Genomic DNA, 19,860 nt, shown 5'->3' on the forward strand with positions numbered 1-19,860 from the left:
TACAATGTGTAATTCATTTTTTTTTTTTTTATTGATTTGTTGTACACATGAATATAAACCTTTCTTTGTTATGAAACAAAAGTGGTAAAATTGTGCTTTTTATCTCTAGGACAACCTCTTCCAGGGAGAGCAGCTTTGTGGAAAAGATGAAAAAGACGGTGAGTTATAATTGTGTTGTTGTGATGTCTGTGGGAATGTATTTTATGCACATTGATGTATTGCGCTGTATTGGAGTGGTCTTTCTCATATTTACTATGTACAGAGTAAGTAAAATACATTTACTGGAAAGAAGTGGCTTGTTAACTTGTGCTAGCTAGAGACTGAATAATGACGGTTACTAAAGCTGCTCATCAACGCTAAGGGGTTGGTCCATGACACTGAAACTTTTTTTTCTGTAGCAACCAGTAAATATCCTTTATTTTTAAACTAAGACTAAATGCGGCAGTTGGAAACCGTGGCACAAAATTTCACTGCAGTTTTGTTATTTTGTGTATTTTAAGCTTGGACCAGTAGAAGTATGCAAGTTTCATACCTGACTGATCCCCATGGAAGCTGGAGATCGCGGTAGTAGGCGCTCCTAGGGCCACTGATAAGGGGGTACCACTGGTCCTCCTGTACAGGCCCAGGCCAACAGGGGGAATCCGATTTGGGCAGGGAGGATGATCAGTAGGGGGGGTTTAATTACTGGAACCGATCTTCCTGTATTGCTCTCTATGCGTATCTGAAACTTGACTTCTCCTTCTCTCCCTCCAACTGGCTGTACTAGCTGTCACTTTTTGAAAACTGCGCGGCCGAGCGGAGCTCCGCCTGTATGGCCGTGTCATTCATACACCGAGCTCTGTGTATGAATGAACTACAAGCCCTGAAGCGGTTGTGGGTGTTGAGCCCCAAACACAGCTGTGCTGTCAAGTGACAGTGGGTGCGGGGACAAGAACACACCCATGCTGCGGTCACAGTAGAGGCCTGGCTTTGGGGATGGGAAAGGTCTTATTTGCACCCTGTTACACGGTACACCCTCAATACGGTCATGTGCCTTGGCTAAGTTATTTGAACAGCTCTCTTTCAATCACTGATTTTTCTCTGCTGTGTTAAGCAGTAAAAATTCTGTGAGGTCCTGTAGATTCTACACCGCTGCATGTGAAGAGCATATAAACAAGTTTGATAAGATTGCAGATGTATGTCAGTCATGCTAAAAAACAAGCATTCTTAACATGGGGGTGTAACGTTTGACTTTGTTGCCTGTACCATATGGATTCGGTGTACTTCAAAAACTAATGGCACTTTTTTCCCCCTGTTTGTATGTAGGGAAAAAACATAGTTGTATTTTATGGGTCTCAAACAGGAACAGGAGAGGAGTTTGCCAATCGACTTTCAAAAGATGCTCACCGGTATGGCATGCGTGGTATGTCGGCGGACCCTGAAGAGTTTGAAATGGTGAGTGAAGTATCCCTTACCCAAGCACTGTGTGGTGTGGTTCAAGTTACAATTATTACTAATGTAGGCGCTATTTCTTGATTTGTAGTGCTGAACAGCATTTCCGTCAGTGCCAGTCTATCAATCTGAGAACACAAGGTATATTTATATTGAGGATTAGGAAGTCTGTCTAAAATGTAACCATTTAAAATCTAAATGTGTACACATATACAGCTCCTCTGTGCACCAATATAGAATTCATGTACTTTTTTTAGCAAAAATATCAGCTTTCCATTAAATCTAGAGTCGCTTACTTTTCTTGTCCTAATCCACGTTTCCATTAGTAATGTCTTCTTCTTGATCAGACTTTAGGTCATGACACAGGAAGGAGTTGACCAGCTGACCTCATTAGCACACGCCCTGCATCATCCACCCTCCCACTCCCAGGTGCATGTTTTTTAAATGAAATGCAATCAGTGATCACCCTTCTCACTAAAATACACAATCAGACTGCATAGTGTATGGCCATTTATATACAAGTACATAGGAGGGAGTGGATAGAAACACTCAGCTGTCAATCCCTATTTAAAACTCTGCATAGTGGGAACTCGCATTCTCACATGCTTTTTTAATTTTTGTTTTTGCAAGGGGAGAGGCATTTTGTAGTATTTTCACTCATTACACATAGGGCAGCCCATCCATCCTATTTTTTTTTTTTGTGCAGCACACTTCTGAAATGCAAGAAAACGCACAGATCTGGATGTAGCCTCATTGTTCTTGTGTTATCGCACCAATTTCACTTTCTTGCCCATTCACATCTAGCATAGTTGGAGTGCACATTTTTTTTTCTTTTTTCCTGTGACACATAGGGCAGCCTGCTGATTTAAACTGGCTGCACTACATATGGTTAATGGGATATTTTGGTGTTTCTTATGTTGTGTGTTTTTTAATGTGTGTTTGCTCTGTAACAATTGACTGCACTGGAAACACAACTAGTAAACTTGGGTGTATAAACCTAGCCATATGCTATGCAATCTGATTGTATATTGTACATTTTAGTGAGAAGGGTGATCACTGATTGCATTTCATTAAAATCAAAATATGCACCTGGAAATGGTTTTATCAAGCACAAAATTTCAGTAAAAAAACGCAAATTTTAATTTTAGGATGCACAAATGCAATATATTACCAGATTTTTTGGGTAAAATATAAAAGATAATATTGCACCAACTAAATAGATACCTAGCATGTCAAATCTTAAAATTGTGTGCGTCTGTTAAACTGTAACAAACCTTTGGTACCCTAAATTTTCCATAGGTGATGCTTTAGGCAACCCAGCACATTTGTGTTTCCGTTGTATGTGGGGGTGGAGTAGGGCTCAAAGTTTTCTTTGGGGGGGGGGGGGGGGAGGTTGTTGAGGTGCTTGGATATAAGATCAGAGACAACAGTGAGAGGTCTGCCATTCTGGGAAAGCTTGGCATGCAACCTGCAATTTTTAGCTCCATTTTCAAAGAATTCCTGTATATACAGTAATTGTCAGTTGTAATAATTTAAGCAACGTGTAAATGTAACCTCTTTTTGGCTAACATAAGTCGTTCATAATTGTTATAGGATAGGAGTCATATAGCTCAGCCTAAATGTCCTTTGCTTCTTACAGATGTTGAGTGGGAGATGCCTGTTCTGATCTAATAGCTTTCTGCAGTGAGATATATTTTTTCCTTGAATGCCTTGCATCCCATACTAGGTCAGGGGAGTTGGATGTCTCATTTAGGGTCTGGGTGTGGTGGTAGGTTGTAGACTGTAGACTGAACTATACTGAGGAGCTGGCCAGAGGTTTATGGTAAAGCTCAGAGTTTCCACTGAAAAAGAAGAGTGAGACGGGAGAGCCCTTATAGTGTAAAATTAAATTACGCTAGAAACAAGGATACAATGCTTCCAAAATAAGTCACCCAACTAGGGGGGAACACTCAGTTTTTCTAGTGCATGGGTAGAGAAAACCTGTCTCCACATAGGGTCTGTGTGGACACTTTCAATGACTGGGCATTGCCACCCTGGGTGCTCTGTGTGGGTTCTCAGATGGGTGGACAAGGTGGTAGAAAAAGTCAGTGCAAAAAGGGCCCTTAGGAAGTTGGAATGGCAGAGGCACCCAATGTGGTTGTTCAAAGGATAAGCATGATTTGTCTGCTTTGTTGTGAAATGTGATTCACCTTGATGACATCGTTGCCACAAACTTTATACCAATTTTATCACCTTGAACCGAGTAAGTGGCAATTTAAAGCCATAAAACGCATTTTATTTGGTAAAATAAAGTAATCGGATGTTTTACTAAAGTAGACTACTCATATCTATCCTTTGCGCAGATTTACTGCCAGCTGTCTCATTAGCTTGCCAGCATTTCTGTATAGTATTGGGGACATGTTCTATAGCCCTGGGATAGGGAGATCCACTGTTTACCCAACCTCCACAGTGATCTCTTGTGCATTTGAGAGGTCTGTATAGTTAGGGCTAGGGGACAGTGTTCTTAGAGTTCTCCTTGATGTTGTCTCAAATACACAAGCAGGAAAGAATTAACAAAAAGCAAAATCTATACAAGATGAGGATAGAAGTAGTAAATGGGAGTAGACTCTGCGGGTGAACTGCTTCCATCTCCAGACCTCAGTCATGTTGGCTGCCTGTGCCCAGGGAGAGAGGACACCTGTGGAGGCTTTAGAGCAGGGGTCTCAAACTGGCGGCCCTCCAGCTGTTGCAAAACAACAGTTACAAGCATGATTCCCACAGACAAAGGTGTGATGGGACCAGTTTGAGACCCCTGCTCTAGAGGGGAGTGGGTCTGTAAGGGTCAAGCAATAATGTGGCATTAAAGTCCCCAATAAAAAGCATTTTTAAAGGACAATATGACCTCAGTTTGTCTAAATACAGTGTGTAAAAAGGTCTGCGCTAAATGGAGGGGTAATATACACATTGACTATACTATATCTTCGATTCCACAGAGTAATAACTAATAGAACATAGGGCTTCTAAGCTGTAGTGCTGTTTTCCTTTTTTACTATTAAAGGCTACCTTTTTAAAGGTTTTTTGGTGTGCGGCCATCCTATTAAAACTCAAAAAGAAAATATGAACATAGGGGTTAGTATGCATACCATCAGTAGTTCAGGACTATGGAAAAAAAAAGAGTATGTAGCATGGAATGCTTTCTGCGCCAAAGGCTGTTTTTTAAGGAAGAGGATTTTACTACCCATCAAATGCCTCTCCTGTACATGAAGGATATGAGGGGCATGAGATTTCATGTATTAGAACAGCAGAGCCCTCTTGAACTTAGAATCAAGACCCCTAATGTTCCATGTCATTGCCTTGATGATTTTTGTATTCTTGGTTACCCATCTGGAAAGGAATTTCATGAATGCAATGGTGTGACACAGGAAGAGACCCATAGGGGAAGATTTACTAAAATGGGTGCACATAAAGCTGTACATAGTAAAAAATTATTTTTTAACTTCTTCTTGTTCAGTTAAGCTTTGACAATGAAACCGAGAGTGTGCACCAGTTTTAGTAAATCTCCCCCATAGTGACTATGGACAACACATGAGCCAACACAGAACAACATTTTAAGAATAACCTTCACAGAAAAGGTCAAATCCTGCCCACCCCACTGCATAGCTGTGGAACAGTTTACAGTACTGGGGTCTATACCCTATAAAATAATCAGGAACAACCAATCCAACTGAGAATGGTCTGCTATGGAGATCGCCCAAGGGAAAGTACCAGCCCCCCTCACCGCACAGCCACACCAATATTGGAGAGCGTGACCGCAGCTGCTTAACCATATGTGGCGGGCTAAGCTTGGCCTCATAGTGAGGTACACCCGTAAATAGTCAAGGAGCTTTCATTTCACATAAAGGGGTGTCTCCCACAGGAAACGAAGTGTAAAAACTTAGAACAGCTAAGCTCTCCCTGAGCAGGTTTAACCCATAATGTGGCACTTATACTCTTGATTGCCTAGAGTGAGGTAGTGGCAGGTAAAGATTTAATAATTTTAAAACGTGTCCTCTCGTTAACGGGCATCCAGCCAGTTGGAAACAGCAGCGGGGTTGTTTGAAGAATCAAGCTATCTGTCTTTCTCTCCAGTACATGGATCCTACTAGGATACATGAGATTATACTTGATGCCTAAGCCCAAGGGCATTTCTGAACCTCTGTAAAGGATCTCCTGTATTGTTGGATCTCTGATGTGTAGTCTCCTCCCATAGGGGAGAGCGGAGAAAAGACAGGGCGGTCCCTGCACAGTGTGCGGGGACCGCTCTTTTATCTTAAAGCAACAAATGCGTTTAGGGTGGATGTTGAGAGGCATTTGGCATCTCAAATGCCTCTGAACATCATCCTGCATGCATTTATTTTTTATTTTTTGATTATTACTATTTTTTGATAATAAAAAATAAAAAAAAGCTTCTAAAACGTAAACTCAGCAAAAACTGACATTTTTAAACATCTGTTCCTATCTGTTAAGTTAAATAGTTCAGGAGAGGTTTCAAAATGTCCTGTGTATATTAAGCCTTACCCAGAGACTTTTTGAGCCACTTGTATTCTAATTGCATTGTGTGGGTAGAAGATGTTCTGAGGTTAACAAAGGTCTACGTAGAAAAGTCTCTATTTTATGTGTCGTCACATGGAGAAGGCAATGATGTTATCTGTTCAACCTTGGGATCTTGACCTCCAAAATATCATAATAGTAAAAAGTGACTAGCTAATGTTACATGAATTAAAAAAATTCAAAATGTACTTTAGTGTTGTATTGTTATCCCGTGTGTGTGTGTGTGTGTGTGTGTGTGTGTGTTATATTTGATGGTTGCTGTTATATTTTTCATGTATTTATTGAAGTCATCAGCACATGTGTTTTTTTTGTTTGTTTGTTCTCAAATAAAACTGACTATTATATTCTATCCTAAATATTAGTTGAGCACTTTGATGATTTTTGTAGCTTGTGTTCTTTATGTGTTCTTTCAAATCATGTTGTGTCCTTTTGCTAGAACTTAGCAACTGCAGAGCCCTTTGTGTAGAGGTTTTTATATTGTCACTCACCGCATATTTAATCAATTAGGGCATTCCTCATGAGGAAAACAGGACTATGCATGCAAGGAACCGGGATAATTAATACCAGGCTTCTTATACTGCCATCACTCTGACTGCCTTCTTTACCATGAGAAAGGTAACTAGACAATGAGAGGCAGTCTACAGAGACAGTCCCATTTGTCACTGACAGCATTTTAGCTGGTGAAATGCGAGAACTGCCATTAGCAGTTATAGCATTAGTGGAGGAGTTTTTCATGCTTTTAAGGGTCCCGGGAATCAAATATCCTAATCTCATCCTAACTCATGCAAATAGGGCTGTTATATTGAAAATACAAACTTACTGTGTGCCTAACCATCTGCTGTACAGTGCTGGCAAATGATCACAGGAGTGCTATTTAATAAAAGTTCATGTTTAGGTTGCTTGATATTAAAGTTTGTGTGTGTGTGTGTGTGTGTGTGTGTGTGTGTGTGTGTGTGTGTGTATACTGTTTGTGTATAGAGAGGGGGAGAGAGAGAGATTGTAGAATGAATATAAAATGTGTGTGTGGTGTATGTGTGTATGTGTATGTATAGGTATATATTTTTGTATGTTATTTAAGTTTTTATATATAATCAACATATTGCTATTCTGTAGGCTGATCTGGGTCGTCTTACCGAAATTGAAAACTCCCTTGCCGTATTCTGCATGGCCACCTATGGTGAAGGGGACCCTACAGACAATGCTCAGGATTTTTATGACTGGTTACAAGAAGCAGATGTTGATCTTTCTGGTCTTAAGTTCGCTGTAAGTGCTAATTTAATAATTGCAGTTTATTCCTTACTGTGAATGTTTAAACTTTATTAATAGTTCTATATGTATTACCGATATGGTATATCGGAATTTAAGGATCTATTGACTGTTAGAAGCCTATTTTAAAGTAAATTATGTGCATCCTTGTTGCAAATATGCCCACTGCTTCTACATCATGCAGGCATATAGAGCAATATACATTTACCTATACACCAGTGGCGGCTGGTGCTCCAAATTTTTTGGGGGGCGCAAACAAACTGAAAAAAAAAAAAATTGCCGCCACTGTGCCAATTAAACGCAGCCAGTTTGTCCCCTTAATTGCCGCCAGTTTGTCCCCTCAATTGCCGCCAGTTTGTGCCCCCTAATGCCGCCAGTTTCCCCCCAGCCTAGCACTTGCCTTCCTCGGGTCAGCGACGTCTTCTCCCGCCCTCGATGTCACTTTAGCCAATCGGGTGACCGGTAACCAGACCCGGTGCACCTGATTGGCTGAGAGGTGAGGCAGTGTTAGGGAAGTGATTCCCTAACACAGCACTGTTTAACCAGGGAGCGCACAGCCTCTGCACCCTCTGGTTAACCATTTGGAAGCCTATTAGAGCCCACAGGCTCTAATCGTGAAGCCTATTGGAGCATCTCGCTTTAATTGGGCACTTCCAAAACACACCCACCGCTGTTATTCAGATGACCGTCGCTCAACAGGGGGCCGGACACCTGAATAGTGGGCAATGCATGAAGCTATGTATTGTTGATTAATAGGGTGCAGGAGGAGAGAGGAGGCGGCGCTCTTGCGCCCCCTATGGACACACCGCCACTGCCATACCCCCTAACTTATGAATTAACAGGACACTGGAAGTTTGTTTAACATTAACCCGTAACCAACTATTATTTAAATGTCTTCAGAATATTTTCTTTTTGTTTTGTTAAGGTGTTTGCTTTGGGTAACAAGACATACGAGCACTTTAATGCTATGGGCAAATATGTGGACAAACGTTTGGAGGAGTTGGGAGCTGAGAGAATCTTTGAGGTGGGCATGGGAGATGATGATGGCAAGTAAGTAAAAGAGATTGGTGAGCAGATGGAAGATATGAATGTTTTGTTGACATAATAAATGTTGTTCTTTTATTTTAAATTCGGCCTAATTGTTCCCTTTGTTGCTCAGCTTGGAAGAGGATTTTATCACATGGCGTGAGCAGTTTTGGCCTGCAGTATGTGAACACTTTGGTGTGGAAGCTACAGGCGACGAGTCCAGGTATTTTGTAGTTGAAATTCTTGTGAAGTGATGTAATTTACAATGTAAATTTTTGAGACAGTGTTAATGCTAGGTACAGACAGGAAGTTTTTTTTTAACCCAGCGGGCTAAACAGGAAAAAAATGAGAGGTCGCGGTACAAGCTGATGTTGGTGTGGCGTTATCCACCGCTAAGCTATTGTATTCTGACACGGGGACTGCCCCCTGTGCCAGAACACACTGATCGGCACTCACTGCCAATGCTAATCATATGCTGGTTTTCCAGCATGCTTGTTCAACAGAAGTTGGTCACTAGACCGTCTTCTGTCAGACAGGCTGCTGTACACACTGGCTCACTGTCGGCCGGTATCTGTTGAACTGGCCGATATTTGGCCCGTGTGTACCAGCTTTAAGTTTTCATGTTCTCCCTGTGACTGCGTGGGTTTCCTCCCACACTCCAAAAGACATGCTGGTAGGTTAATTGGCTTCTGTCTAAAAATTGGCCCTAGAATATGAATGTGAGTTAGGGACTTTAGATTGTAAGCTACTTGAGGGTAGGTACTGATGTATGTACATTGTATATGTAAAGCGCTGCGTAAATTGATGGTGCTATACAAGGACCTAAAATAATAATAATAATAATGCAAAACAAAACTTCCACACCTTATTTAGTAGCTTATGTGATAAATAATTAGTTGTCAGACAGTTGACACCTGTGACCTAACGCAGATTTCATTACTGTTCTATCAGGTCACTGCAAAGAAAGTATTTTAAGTAACTTTTATCATACAGCATGTGCTAAAAAGTATTTTATAGCTACAGTTCTTAGGATAGCGGCTTGAGTCAGCAACTCGTGTACCAGTAGAAAGAAATGTGGAAATGAATCGGACAGTTATTAAGTTTCTTAATGTCTTTTTCCTCTGGTAGAAGTATTGCATTCAGTGATATGTATATGTATATGTGTGTAATATTTAATATTCTTGCAGCATTCGTCAGTATGAGCTAGTGGTGCACACTGATGAGAATATGAACAAAGTCTACACCGGAGAAATGGGCCGTCTTAAGAGCTATGAAACACAGAAGCCGTAAGTGAAGCTCCATTTTTTTTTTTTTCCCTGGTTAAAATAATCACGATGGGAAAAGTTGTCTAATTATTCCTAAGAGCAGTAGCTTGTTTTACGCTTGGCAACACTGGACTCTGCATGCCTATCCATATGTCCAAGGCCAGGTTCACACTGTTGCTCTGTGGTAATGCAGTGCCCTTAATCCTCAATGGTACTCCATTGCACCTGGTGAAACACATATTGCTGTGTGCTGTGGTGGGCTGCATTACAAAAATGGTGCATGAACCTTTTTAGTGCATTAGACCGGGTTCACGCTGGTTTGACAAACGCTCCGACATTGGTAGCTCATGTTGCATGACGTGTGAAAATCAATGTTTCCCTATGAGAGCCGTCTTAACTGGTCCGACTTTGAAAATGCTCCCTGTAATCGGCTATGAGTAAACACTGGAGTTAGTGTGAAACGCGTCAGCTGTCCTAGGTTCCGTTGCTGTGACTTGTAGTGCCTGTTTCCAGTTTTTTACATTAAAGTTACGTTGGATTGGAGTGCGGCTGTCCTGATCATCTTTTGTTCTTATTTGCCATGTGCATTGCTAGCACCCTCAGTCCCTGAGAAGAATATTGCACCCAACAAGACCTGCCTGGAGCGGCAATCTCTGTCTATTTATGCTCCCTGTACTACTTTTGGTCCGACTTTGATCCTACTTCAGCCCATTGAATATCATTGAAGTCGGATCAAAGTAGGATCCTTGTCCTTACCATCCGACTTCCGACATGTGATTACAGCAGCAGTAAAATGAATTTATCTCACACTGGGATTGTTTTGATTGGTCAAAGAACAAGTCGGACTACCACAAATTCGGATTAAAGTAGTATCCTGTTCATGAAAGTCGGATGGATGTAGGACCAATGACGCAGAGCCAAGTAGGATGAAAGTCGTACTACTGTCGTGTAGTATAGTGTGAACCCAGCCTTAGGCAGCTCATTCAAATGAATGGACTGCTTTGAAAGAATTGTTAACTGACAGCTTAAGGCACGTTAACTCACAGCAACAATGCGATTCCAGCCTTAAATGCTAAAATCTGGTATTGCAGCACATGGGTAAATATACAGTGTGTGTGATCATGTTCTGTATCCTGCAGACCATTTGACGCTAAAAATCCATTCCTGGCTGACGTAACTGCGAACCGTAAGCTAAACGAGGGTGGAGATCGCCACTTGATGCACCTTGAGCTGGATATAAATGGATCAAAGATAAGGTATTCTGCTATCTGTTCTTTTTCTTCTCTTTTATTATCTATGTTTACAACCTGCTCACCCAGCTGTTAATATGAACAAGTCATTTATATAATCCATAAAAACATGAGGTCAGGCAGGTATAGACAGAAGCTGTTTACAGTAGGTGACGGATATGGCAACACACATTGCAATCTCTTTTGGTTCTAGCAACACCAATACAGTGTCAGTATCTGCTTTATTTTGTAAGTCAAATAATTTGTTTCGGTAAAAATTTGCACTGCATATTTTTAGTTAAATTTAAAACAAAAAAGTACATGGATCACGTGATTAACATTGGTGAGTATGAACTATATAAAAAAAAAACCACATGCTCATTTTCACGAAATGTGTTCAAATAGGACATCTAACATCTAGGTCATCGTTGGCCTCCTCACTTCCTGTCTCTGAAATGCCCGTAGAAGAAATGAGTGTTGCTGGTGTCACCGGGACAGGAAGGCACTAACGCCAATTCAGATATTATCAGAAGTTTTACCTCTTCCCTACTATTTACCGTAAATGTATTTTGTCTCTGTTGCAGACATTTTACGTCACTTGCATTCCCGAAAATAAGGGGGAAATTTCCCCATTAGGAACTAAGATGTGCATACACCCAGTAGAGAGCCCTTCCCTGCTCCCTCCAATCGAAAAATACATTTTGGCTGGGTTTGGGGTTTAATTAAATTGAGCAGTAATATGTCCATTTATCTGTTATCCCTACGTTTTCTGTGTGATCTGCCATTCTGCAGCTTTATTTTTATAAAGTAAAATCCCTTGCCTATAAATTACATTTTCTTTCTAGTGACATTTTGATCTTATTTATTTTTTAAATTTTCTGTAGGTATGAGTCAGGCGATCACGTTGCAGTTTATCCAGCAAATGACTCCTCTATAGTCAACAAGCTGGGAGAGATTCTGAGCGCAGACCTTGACACTGTCATATCTTTGAACAATCTGGACGGTAAGTTCTTCCAAGCGTTTGTGCATTTCAGGTAAACTTTGTCCCTGTCCTCATACAACTCGCTGTGTAAGCAGTAAAGCGTGACACAACTCTCTGATAAATAGTGTCATGCAATGTACCCTGTTCTGACCCAAGAAGGGTACAGTTGTTTTTTTTTTTTTTTTTTTTTGTTTTGTTTTTTTAATGGTAGTATGCTATATTGTACATTTAAAATGAAAGTCACGTTGACATTCCAAGATCTTTACAATTTTATACACAGTCATTTAAATGTGATTCTAAAGCCTTAACGTTTTTCACCTTAATGCAATCTATGCATTAAGGTAAAAAAAACTACTGTGCTGCTGCCACCCCCCAGACCCCTTTTTCTTCTTGCATGAGTTTGATCCGATCCAGCAATGTGCATGACTGCAGCAGCTGCTGTCTGTCTCCTCATTGGACAGGTTCATAGCAGCAGGAGTCATTGGCTCCTGCTGCTATGAATCAAATCCTCTAACACTGGGGCAGGGCCGAGACCCAAAGTCTATGTTAATAAACACGGCAGCAGGACTCTGGAACAAGCCTGCAAGGGTACCCCCAGTGAAGGATGCTTTCCATAGGGCACCTGATGAAGAGGAGGGGTCTGGAGCACCAGTGGGGGACCCCAGAAAAGGAGGATCAGGGCTGCTCTGTGCAGGTAAGTATAGACATGTTTGTCATTTTTATTTTTAAAATGGTGGAAGGTTTACAACCACTCTAAGAATGTTCTGAAAAATTCCTAATGGAGGAATTACCAGTACGTCTAGTTGTATCACACAAGAGATAACCGTTCTGCCCGTTATGAATAGCTAAATATACCATTCTTTTTTTTACAGAGGAATCCAACAAGAAGCATCCTTTCCCTTGTCCTACTACATACCGCACAGCTCTCACTTACTATCTGGATATTACCAATCCTCCCCGCACCAATGTTCTGTATGAACTTGCACAGTATGCCACCGATCAGAAAGAGCAGGAGAACCTGCGAAAAATGGCTTCATCTGCAGCTGAAGGCAAGGTAAGCTGCATGCTGAATTTATTGTGCTTAAGCATAGCTAAACTCCTTTTTTAAAACACTGTAATTAAAAAAAAAAGTACAAATTGAAGTGTATGTAAACCCATACACATTTTTATTTTCTATTTTTTATTTTAAGGCTTTGTGTTTTACTTTAACTTAGAGGTTCTTCCTCTGCTTGGCCTAGGGTGAGCAGAATTCATGGACTGTATACCTATGCACAAGCAGCATTGTCACTCTGCTGCCTACATGTTCATAGACTAAGCTTACAGTAGAACTATAGGCAAAGCTTTTTTTTCCTTTTTTATTTTGGATAGAGTTTGCCATTTGTGTCCCATTGCGAGGATTTCTTTAAAAAAAAAAAAAAAAGTTCTCTTGGCCAAACTGGAGAGGAAATCCCTACAAGTTAGGGGAATTCCTTGGGGACACCCAAGTCACCAGTTCATTGAAAGATTTCCCCTCTGTTACTTGTCTGAGGACAATTCAAAATGTGGGATTTCCTTTCTCCTTAAATTTTCAATGATTATGGTAAACGGGACAAATAGAGAGGGAGAATCTCCTTAAGGGGGGCGCAAACAGCAGCACAAACTGACTGATGTTCTAATCCCTCTCCACTTTTGCCTTTAGCTATACTTTAAGCAGTTGGTGATGTGCATCTGCATGTAGAACAATGTTTGCTATTTAAAAAACTAACCTGCCCTGTGCAGTGGATTTGCACTGAGTAACCTCGATCCTCTTCTTCTTGGGTCCCTCTTCTGTGCTCCTGGCCCCTCCCCTCCTATCGAGTGCCCCCACAGCAAGCAGCTTGCTGATCTGCAGCTCCGTGCGTCATTTAGAAACAGAGCTGCGGTTCGGTCCGCCGCCTCTCTCTCCTGATTGGCTAACTGACTTTGACAGCAGTGGGAGCCAATTGCGCCGCTGCTGTGTTTCAGAAAATCAGGAGGGAGAGTCCCGAACATCCGAGGGACTCGTTGTCATCGCTGGATGGAGATGGGGCTTGGGTAAGTATTAAGGGGGCTACTGCACACAAGTTTTTATTTTTTTTATCTTAATTCATAGAATGCATTAGTATAAAAACCTTATGCCTTTAAAACCCCTTTAACTTAATTACAGAAACGGGTTACTGTTTGACTAGTATTGCACACAAGACTTCTTTATTTATTTTTTATTTTTTTAGCTTACGGCTTAATTATTTAATACACCAAGACTTTATCTACTATAATCTGTGGTGGGGCAGAATATGGTAAACAGACTTGGTAATTTAGGATTAGTAACTAGAAGTATATGATGACTATAATTTTACCCATAAATGATATCCATTATGAGTGGATGTTGCCGTGTCAGAGCTCTTTTCAGCTTTTTGACTATTTTGGAACATCGGAGTTATTTGGGTCCATGCACGCTGGCTTAAAAATGTGTTTTGCCTGTAGAAGCAGCTCAATGTTATCCTATGTGTCTATGCACCTAAGGATATTTAGAGGCATATTTTAAGTTCAATGTTTAGTGCCGGTTCGAACTACCGTGACTTGGGATCTGACTTGTGTCGCTCGAAATTGCGCGACATGAGAAATTGAAGTGAATGAGAGCCGTCTTAAAGAGGGGGTTCACCCTAAAAACTAATTTCTAACATTAGAGCCAGCATACTAAGGACTAATTTACTTTCGGCCGGTAATTTTTTTTTTTTTTCTCCGTACATACCTTTTTATATTCTGATATTTGTCCAGGGCTTCCGCGTTCTGATGACTGCGGGACTGGGCGTTCCTTCGTTTAGTTGGCTGCGCCTGCCATGTAGAGCTGACTGCGCAGCTCGGCTATTTCCGTAAATCTGGTGACGCGCGTTGTGCGACAGGGGACCTGTTTCATAAGCCGTCAATCATCTAACCGAAGGATAGGAATGCCCAGTCCCGCAGTCATCGGAAACCCGGAAGCCCTGGACAAAATCAGAATATAAATGTATGTACGGAGAAAAAAAAAATTACCTGCCGAAAGTAAATGTCCTTAGTATGCTAAGTATGCTAGATGTAATGTTAAAAAAAAATGTTTTGGGTGAACTCCCGCTTTAATGCACACTACCAAAGTCGCTCCGACTTCAGAAAAGGTTCATGTACTTCTTCAAGGTGACTTCTAGGCAACTTGTACCCCATAGATTTCAATGGAAGTTGCCTCCAAAGTCGGATCACATCTTAACTGAAGCAACTTTACAGGAAAAGAAAATAGTTTACTCAGGCAAACCCCTCCCTCCCACAGAGCTGATTATGCTGTGATTGGCCAAAACCAAAGTCGCCTGTCCTGGAGGCAACTTTAAGTCGCGTTGTAAGTTGCTCCAAGTCATGCTGAAGTCGTGCTGCAAGTCGGGTTGCCCCTGTGTGAACCGACGCTTAGAGGCAGGAAAAAAAAAAAACCTTCTGGCTTGTGTCTTTATTGGAGTTTTCTGTCAGAAAAGAAAAAAAAAACTGCCTAAACATGTGTACAAAAATGCTGTATATGAGCCTGCTTTTTTTTCTGACAAAGGAACTGGAATTTTTTAAGTCCCAGTGTGCATATAAAGCCTTAATGTCTTATTTTCAGACGCATTCAGATAGTTGACCTTCCCATGCCATCTGATTGCACCATGCAATAGTAATAATAGCTAATTGTGATTTTTTTTTATTTATAATAATAATTTATTTATTATAATGCAGAATTTTATATAGTGCCAACAGTTTACACCAGGGATCCTCAAACTACGGCCCTCCAGCTGTTGTAGAACTACACATCTCATGAGGCATTGTAACACACTGACCTTCACAGACCTGACTAGGCATGATGGGAATTGTAGTTCCTGAACAACCGGAGGGCCGTAGTTTGAAGACCCCTGGTTTACACAGTGCTTCAGTGGGGGGAATCTGTGGTGTGTCACTCGGACACACTGCATTTGCTATCACAGTGTCCAAATACAGATGATCAGTGTAAATAGGAAGTGTCAGTTATACTCATGCTGACAGCACGTAATTAGAGGAGAGACGATAAGTGGCTGATAATCAGTGCAGCCCCATCAGCGGTGCCCATCAGTGATGTCTGTCAGTGCCCATAAAGGCTGCATATTGGTGCCACCTCATCAGTGCACATCAGCGAAGGAGAACAATTACTTATTATTTTTTTTATTTATTTTTTTACGTTTTTGGTCTTTTCATTTGTTTAGCAAAAAATAAAAAAATTAGTGGTGACTAAATACTGTTCCACCAAAAGAAAGCTCTATCCGTCTAAAAAGAAAAAAAAAAAAGATAAAAATGTTGTTTTGGATACAGCATTGCAATTGTTATTCAAAATGCGACAGTTCTGAAAGCTGAAAATTGGCCTGGGCAGGAAGGGGGTAAAAGTGCCCAGTATTGAAGTAGTTAAAGAAGTGCAGCCAAAGCTTTTTTGGCCGACAGTGGACTAAAGCCTGCTGATGTCTGACGTCACAGAGCTAGTTGGGCTCAGAAAAGATCCCGACTATATGGTCAGGATCCACCCACAATGCTGGACCGGTACCTGGGTTGGCCTCTCAGCGATCCACCAAGAGCCTGAGCCAGCCTCTCCTGTCCCCTTCACAGCCCAGCACTCAAGTGAGCGCTGGAGAGGCAAAGCAAAGTCAGTGACTGACAGTCCCGGCTCTCTGCTCAGAATGAAAGGGGAGAACTGAGCGATCCCTTTCTTTGATTGCTAAGTTCTGACTGGTGGTGGAGGATCGTTGCTGCATCCACTTAGATGAGTATAATCTTTTCTTGCAAAACCCATATTTCTCTTATAATGCTGTCCTATAAATGGGATATTGTATCTTTTCAGAAGTTTGTTTTTAACACACATTTAGCATGTGTTTGTGTTTATCTGGTTTCAGTTCATTTTGCAATTTGAGCATTGGCTGTTAGGTGGAAGAAGGGAATGGCTGTTTATTTTTAAAACCCTTTGATAAAAAATATGAGACATTACACGGCAAGCGACATTTGTTGAATGCTTTATTATTAAATCACTTTCTTATTAAATATGTGTTTTTTAAATATTCGTAGGCTTTGTATCTCAGCTGGGTTTTAGAAGCAAGGAGGAATATTTTGGCTATTCTGGAAGATATGTCTTCATTACGACCTCCAATTGACCACCTTTGTGAGTTGTTGCCCCGTTTACAGGCTCGTTACTATTCAATTGCCTCTTCTTCTAAGGTAAGTTCTAACACAACCATATGTACTCTACATATCCTACAGCTTACTTGGGAAACTTTAAGCAAAGAAGTGGCAATTTTTCCAGTATAAAGTACACATTTCCTATGTCTCCTGTTGGTTTACCAATTAACAACTTGAAAATTAGGGGGGAAAGAAAAAAAGAAAGTAAATTAAATGCTTACGTACAGCGGTTTCTTCCTATGAATTGTTTTTCTTAGTTGTACAGTACTGGATCTTTAGTTTTTACAATTGGTTACCTTTTTAGATGTTTGGATACTGGCATAAAAAGCTCCCAGTGTATACTCTAGATCAGGGTCTCCAAACTGTGGCCCGAGGGCCAGATGTGGCCCTTTGCTAGCCTTTATCCGACCCTTGGGGCATTATTTGTCCCACTGATACCAGCAGAGTGCTTTTTCTACTACCAATACCAATGATGGTATTGGTACTGGTATTGGTATTCCTGCTACTAATTAGGTGTACTACTCCTCCTCCTATTGACCACGAACTCTGGAGCCATATTTATTTTCACTGATGCCAGGCCTGGGACATTTTCTGCCCCCGCTGGACACACTCCGGCCCTTCTAAAGTCTGGAGAACAATAAACTGGCCCTTTGTTTGAAAAGTTTGAAGACCCCTGCTACTCCCAGCTAGCCTCAATTTTGTTAGTGTTCCTAGTTGATAGACATCTTCTCTCTACCAAGAGAGGCTTACCTTTGCCCTCTCTCTGATCCAGAATCCCTGGTTGTACTAAAGCCACTGTGGCTACTACTGATCAGTTGACTCCTGGGCTGAGCCTTAGAGGTCCGCACCCGGACCCTGCTGAATTGAAGAGGGCACTGGATCCTACCTGGGTGCTCACCTTTTAGCATGTTGTCATCTCGTTGTTAGCCACAGGGGGTGCTATACAGGTTTCAGGCCATGGTCTGCCAGCGGCAGAGCTCTGTCCCTAAAGACTCGTTTTAGGGGTATGCCCGGGATGAGGAAACCCCACTGGCCAGAATAAGGAAACATCTGTTAGTCCCAGGCAGTCTCTGAAGTCTGGGACCACAGTGTCATTTCAAAGGCTACAAGCTGGAGATTCGAACTTGGGCAATACATGATCTTCCTCCCCCAGGAAAATGTCTGTTCCTTCGTTTTCATGCCCGAGCCCTCAGTGCCCAAAGAGACACTCGATTTGAGCCTGAATGAGCATCTTGCGTCTAATGGTTGCCTCCTTTTAGGCTGTACTGTATGCCCAGCTTCACTCCAGATCTGGATTCTGGCAGCATGGAACAAGTAGACTTTGTCCTTGGACTGCACCATTTGTTTATACTACAAGGCAAAACTGTCCCTGATGTGGCAAGGTTCCAACTTGGTGCTAGAATCAGGGAAGCCCTTTCATCCAAGATATGGAAGGTTCTTGCCATGAATGTCAGGCTGGGGAGAAGTCTTTCATACCTTCTCATAGAACTAGGAGCACTTTGTTTTCCCTTTAATCGCTAGACCCTCAATTGCAAGGGCACCCAGTGAGAATTCGATGGGATAATGCTTGGGCCATGACCTACATGAACCATGAAGAATGCACCAGAAGTCTAACTGTGCAAAAGGAAGGGGATTTAATCCACTCTTGGGCAGAACTGCATGTTCCAACCTTATCCGATTCCCGGGTGTTTAAACCTGGCAGGCAGACTTTTTCAGTTTTTGGCATCTGAATCTCTGGAATGGGCTTTGGATCTGGAGGTGTTTCAAGCCCTTTGCCACATGTGTGGAATGCCAGATGTTGATCTCCCGGCATCCAGATGGAACCTCAAACTGTACAGGCTTCTTGCCAGGTCTCTTCTTCATTTGTACTGCTTTTAGATGTTCTTTGGTAATGACTAAAGGTCTTGTGTACCTGATAGTATGATAGGATTATCGTCTTGCTTGTAATATCTATTTTCTGCAGTGTACTATGGAACCCTGGGCTCCCCCTCTGTTCTTATGATCTCTCTATTGCTTGCTACAAAATTAAAGCTGGTCATACACCGTTTAGTTATTTTGTTCAGCCAGCCAGCTGAATGAAAAAATTGGAACCGATTTCCACATCCACACAATCGTTGTGGATTTGGAAATCTTCCCCCCTGTGTGTTTTGTATTTTGACAGCAGTACTCCCCTGCCATCAGAATACACTGATCAGGCTGCATGTGCTAATTAAATGCAAGTTTTCCAGCAGGACCATTTGACAGAAGCCAGTCGAACAACCAGCTATACACTGAAAGAAATTCAGACGATTCCTGTTAATCTGGCCCAATTTCGTGTACAATGTTAATGTTTTAAAAAAAAAAATTGCTGGCGTTTAGCAGTGTTTAGTGTGTAAGCTACGTTTTGATGGTTTCAGCATTAAGGAGCATGTCAGGAAGCTGGCTGCCGCATCCTTACCAAACGGATGTGCCATCAGCTGTCGGCAGGGTTCCCTGCTGACAGCTGAATGTAAAAAAAAACTTTGCAGGCAATAAAAAAAAAATGTGATTAAAAGGTGTGGGGGTCCCCCAAATCCATACCAAGCCCTTTGAGTCTGGTATGGATCTTGAGGGGAACTCTCCCCCAATTGTATGAGTAGGGTTACCAATTGAATGAGTAGGGGAACCCCTACTCACCAAGAAAGTGTAAAAAGTTAATAACGTTGTTTTTTTTGGGGGGGTCCCTCGGGTGAGATTCATTGCCTGCCACCACCGACCCAAAAAAAGAAACAACAAAGGGGCAGCATGACAGCCAGCATGCCCTTGGTCAGTGAGTCAGTGACCTCTCAAGGGGGCGGTACCACCCGGCAGCATCACCGGCTGGCCCCACCCGTAAGTTATTTAAGAGCTGCCAGATGGCAGGAGCCTTCGTTGGGAACGAGTT

The 19,860-nt window shown here is 41.7% G+C and overlaps 1 protein-coding gene across 4 annotated transcripts in view; it reads left to right on the forward strand.

The window, feature by feature from the left end:
- Positions 1-19,860, forward strand: part of LOC120926699 (NADPH--cytochrome P450 reductase) — an 84,088-nt gene that overhangs the window by 49,524 nt on the left and 14,704 nt on the right. For all 4 annotated transcript variants that reach the window (XM_040336850.1, XM_040336851.1, XM_040336849.1 and 1 more), the window contains 10 exons: positions 110-158; positions 1,306-1,434; positions 7,114-7,263; positions 8,192-8,316; positions 8,426-8,515; positions 9,480-9,578; positions 10,697-10,813; positions 11,671-11,789; positions 12,641-12,822; positions 16,848-16,997. In XM_040336850.1, the coding sequence (XP_040192784.1) occupies positions 110-158; positions 1,306-1,434; positions 7,114-7,263; positions 8,192-8,316; positions 8,426-8,515; positions 9,480-9,578; positions 10,697-10,813; positions 11,671-11,789; positions 12,641-12,822; positions 16,848-16,997 (1,210 nt within the window). The remainder of the gene's footprint in view (positions 1-109; positions 159-1,305; positions 1,435-7,113; positions 7,264-8,191; positions 8,317-8,425; positions 8,516-9,479; positions 9,579-10,696; positions 10,814-11,670; positions 11,790-12,640; positions 12,823-16,847; positions 16,998-19,860) is intronic.

Source organism: Rana temporaria, chromosome 2 (genome assembly GCF_905171775.1).
Source record: "Rana temporaria chromosome 2, aRanTem1.1, whole genome shotgun sequence".
NCBI lineage: Eukaryota > Metazoa > Chordata > Amphibia > Anura > Ranidae > Rana > Rana temporaria.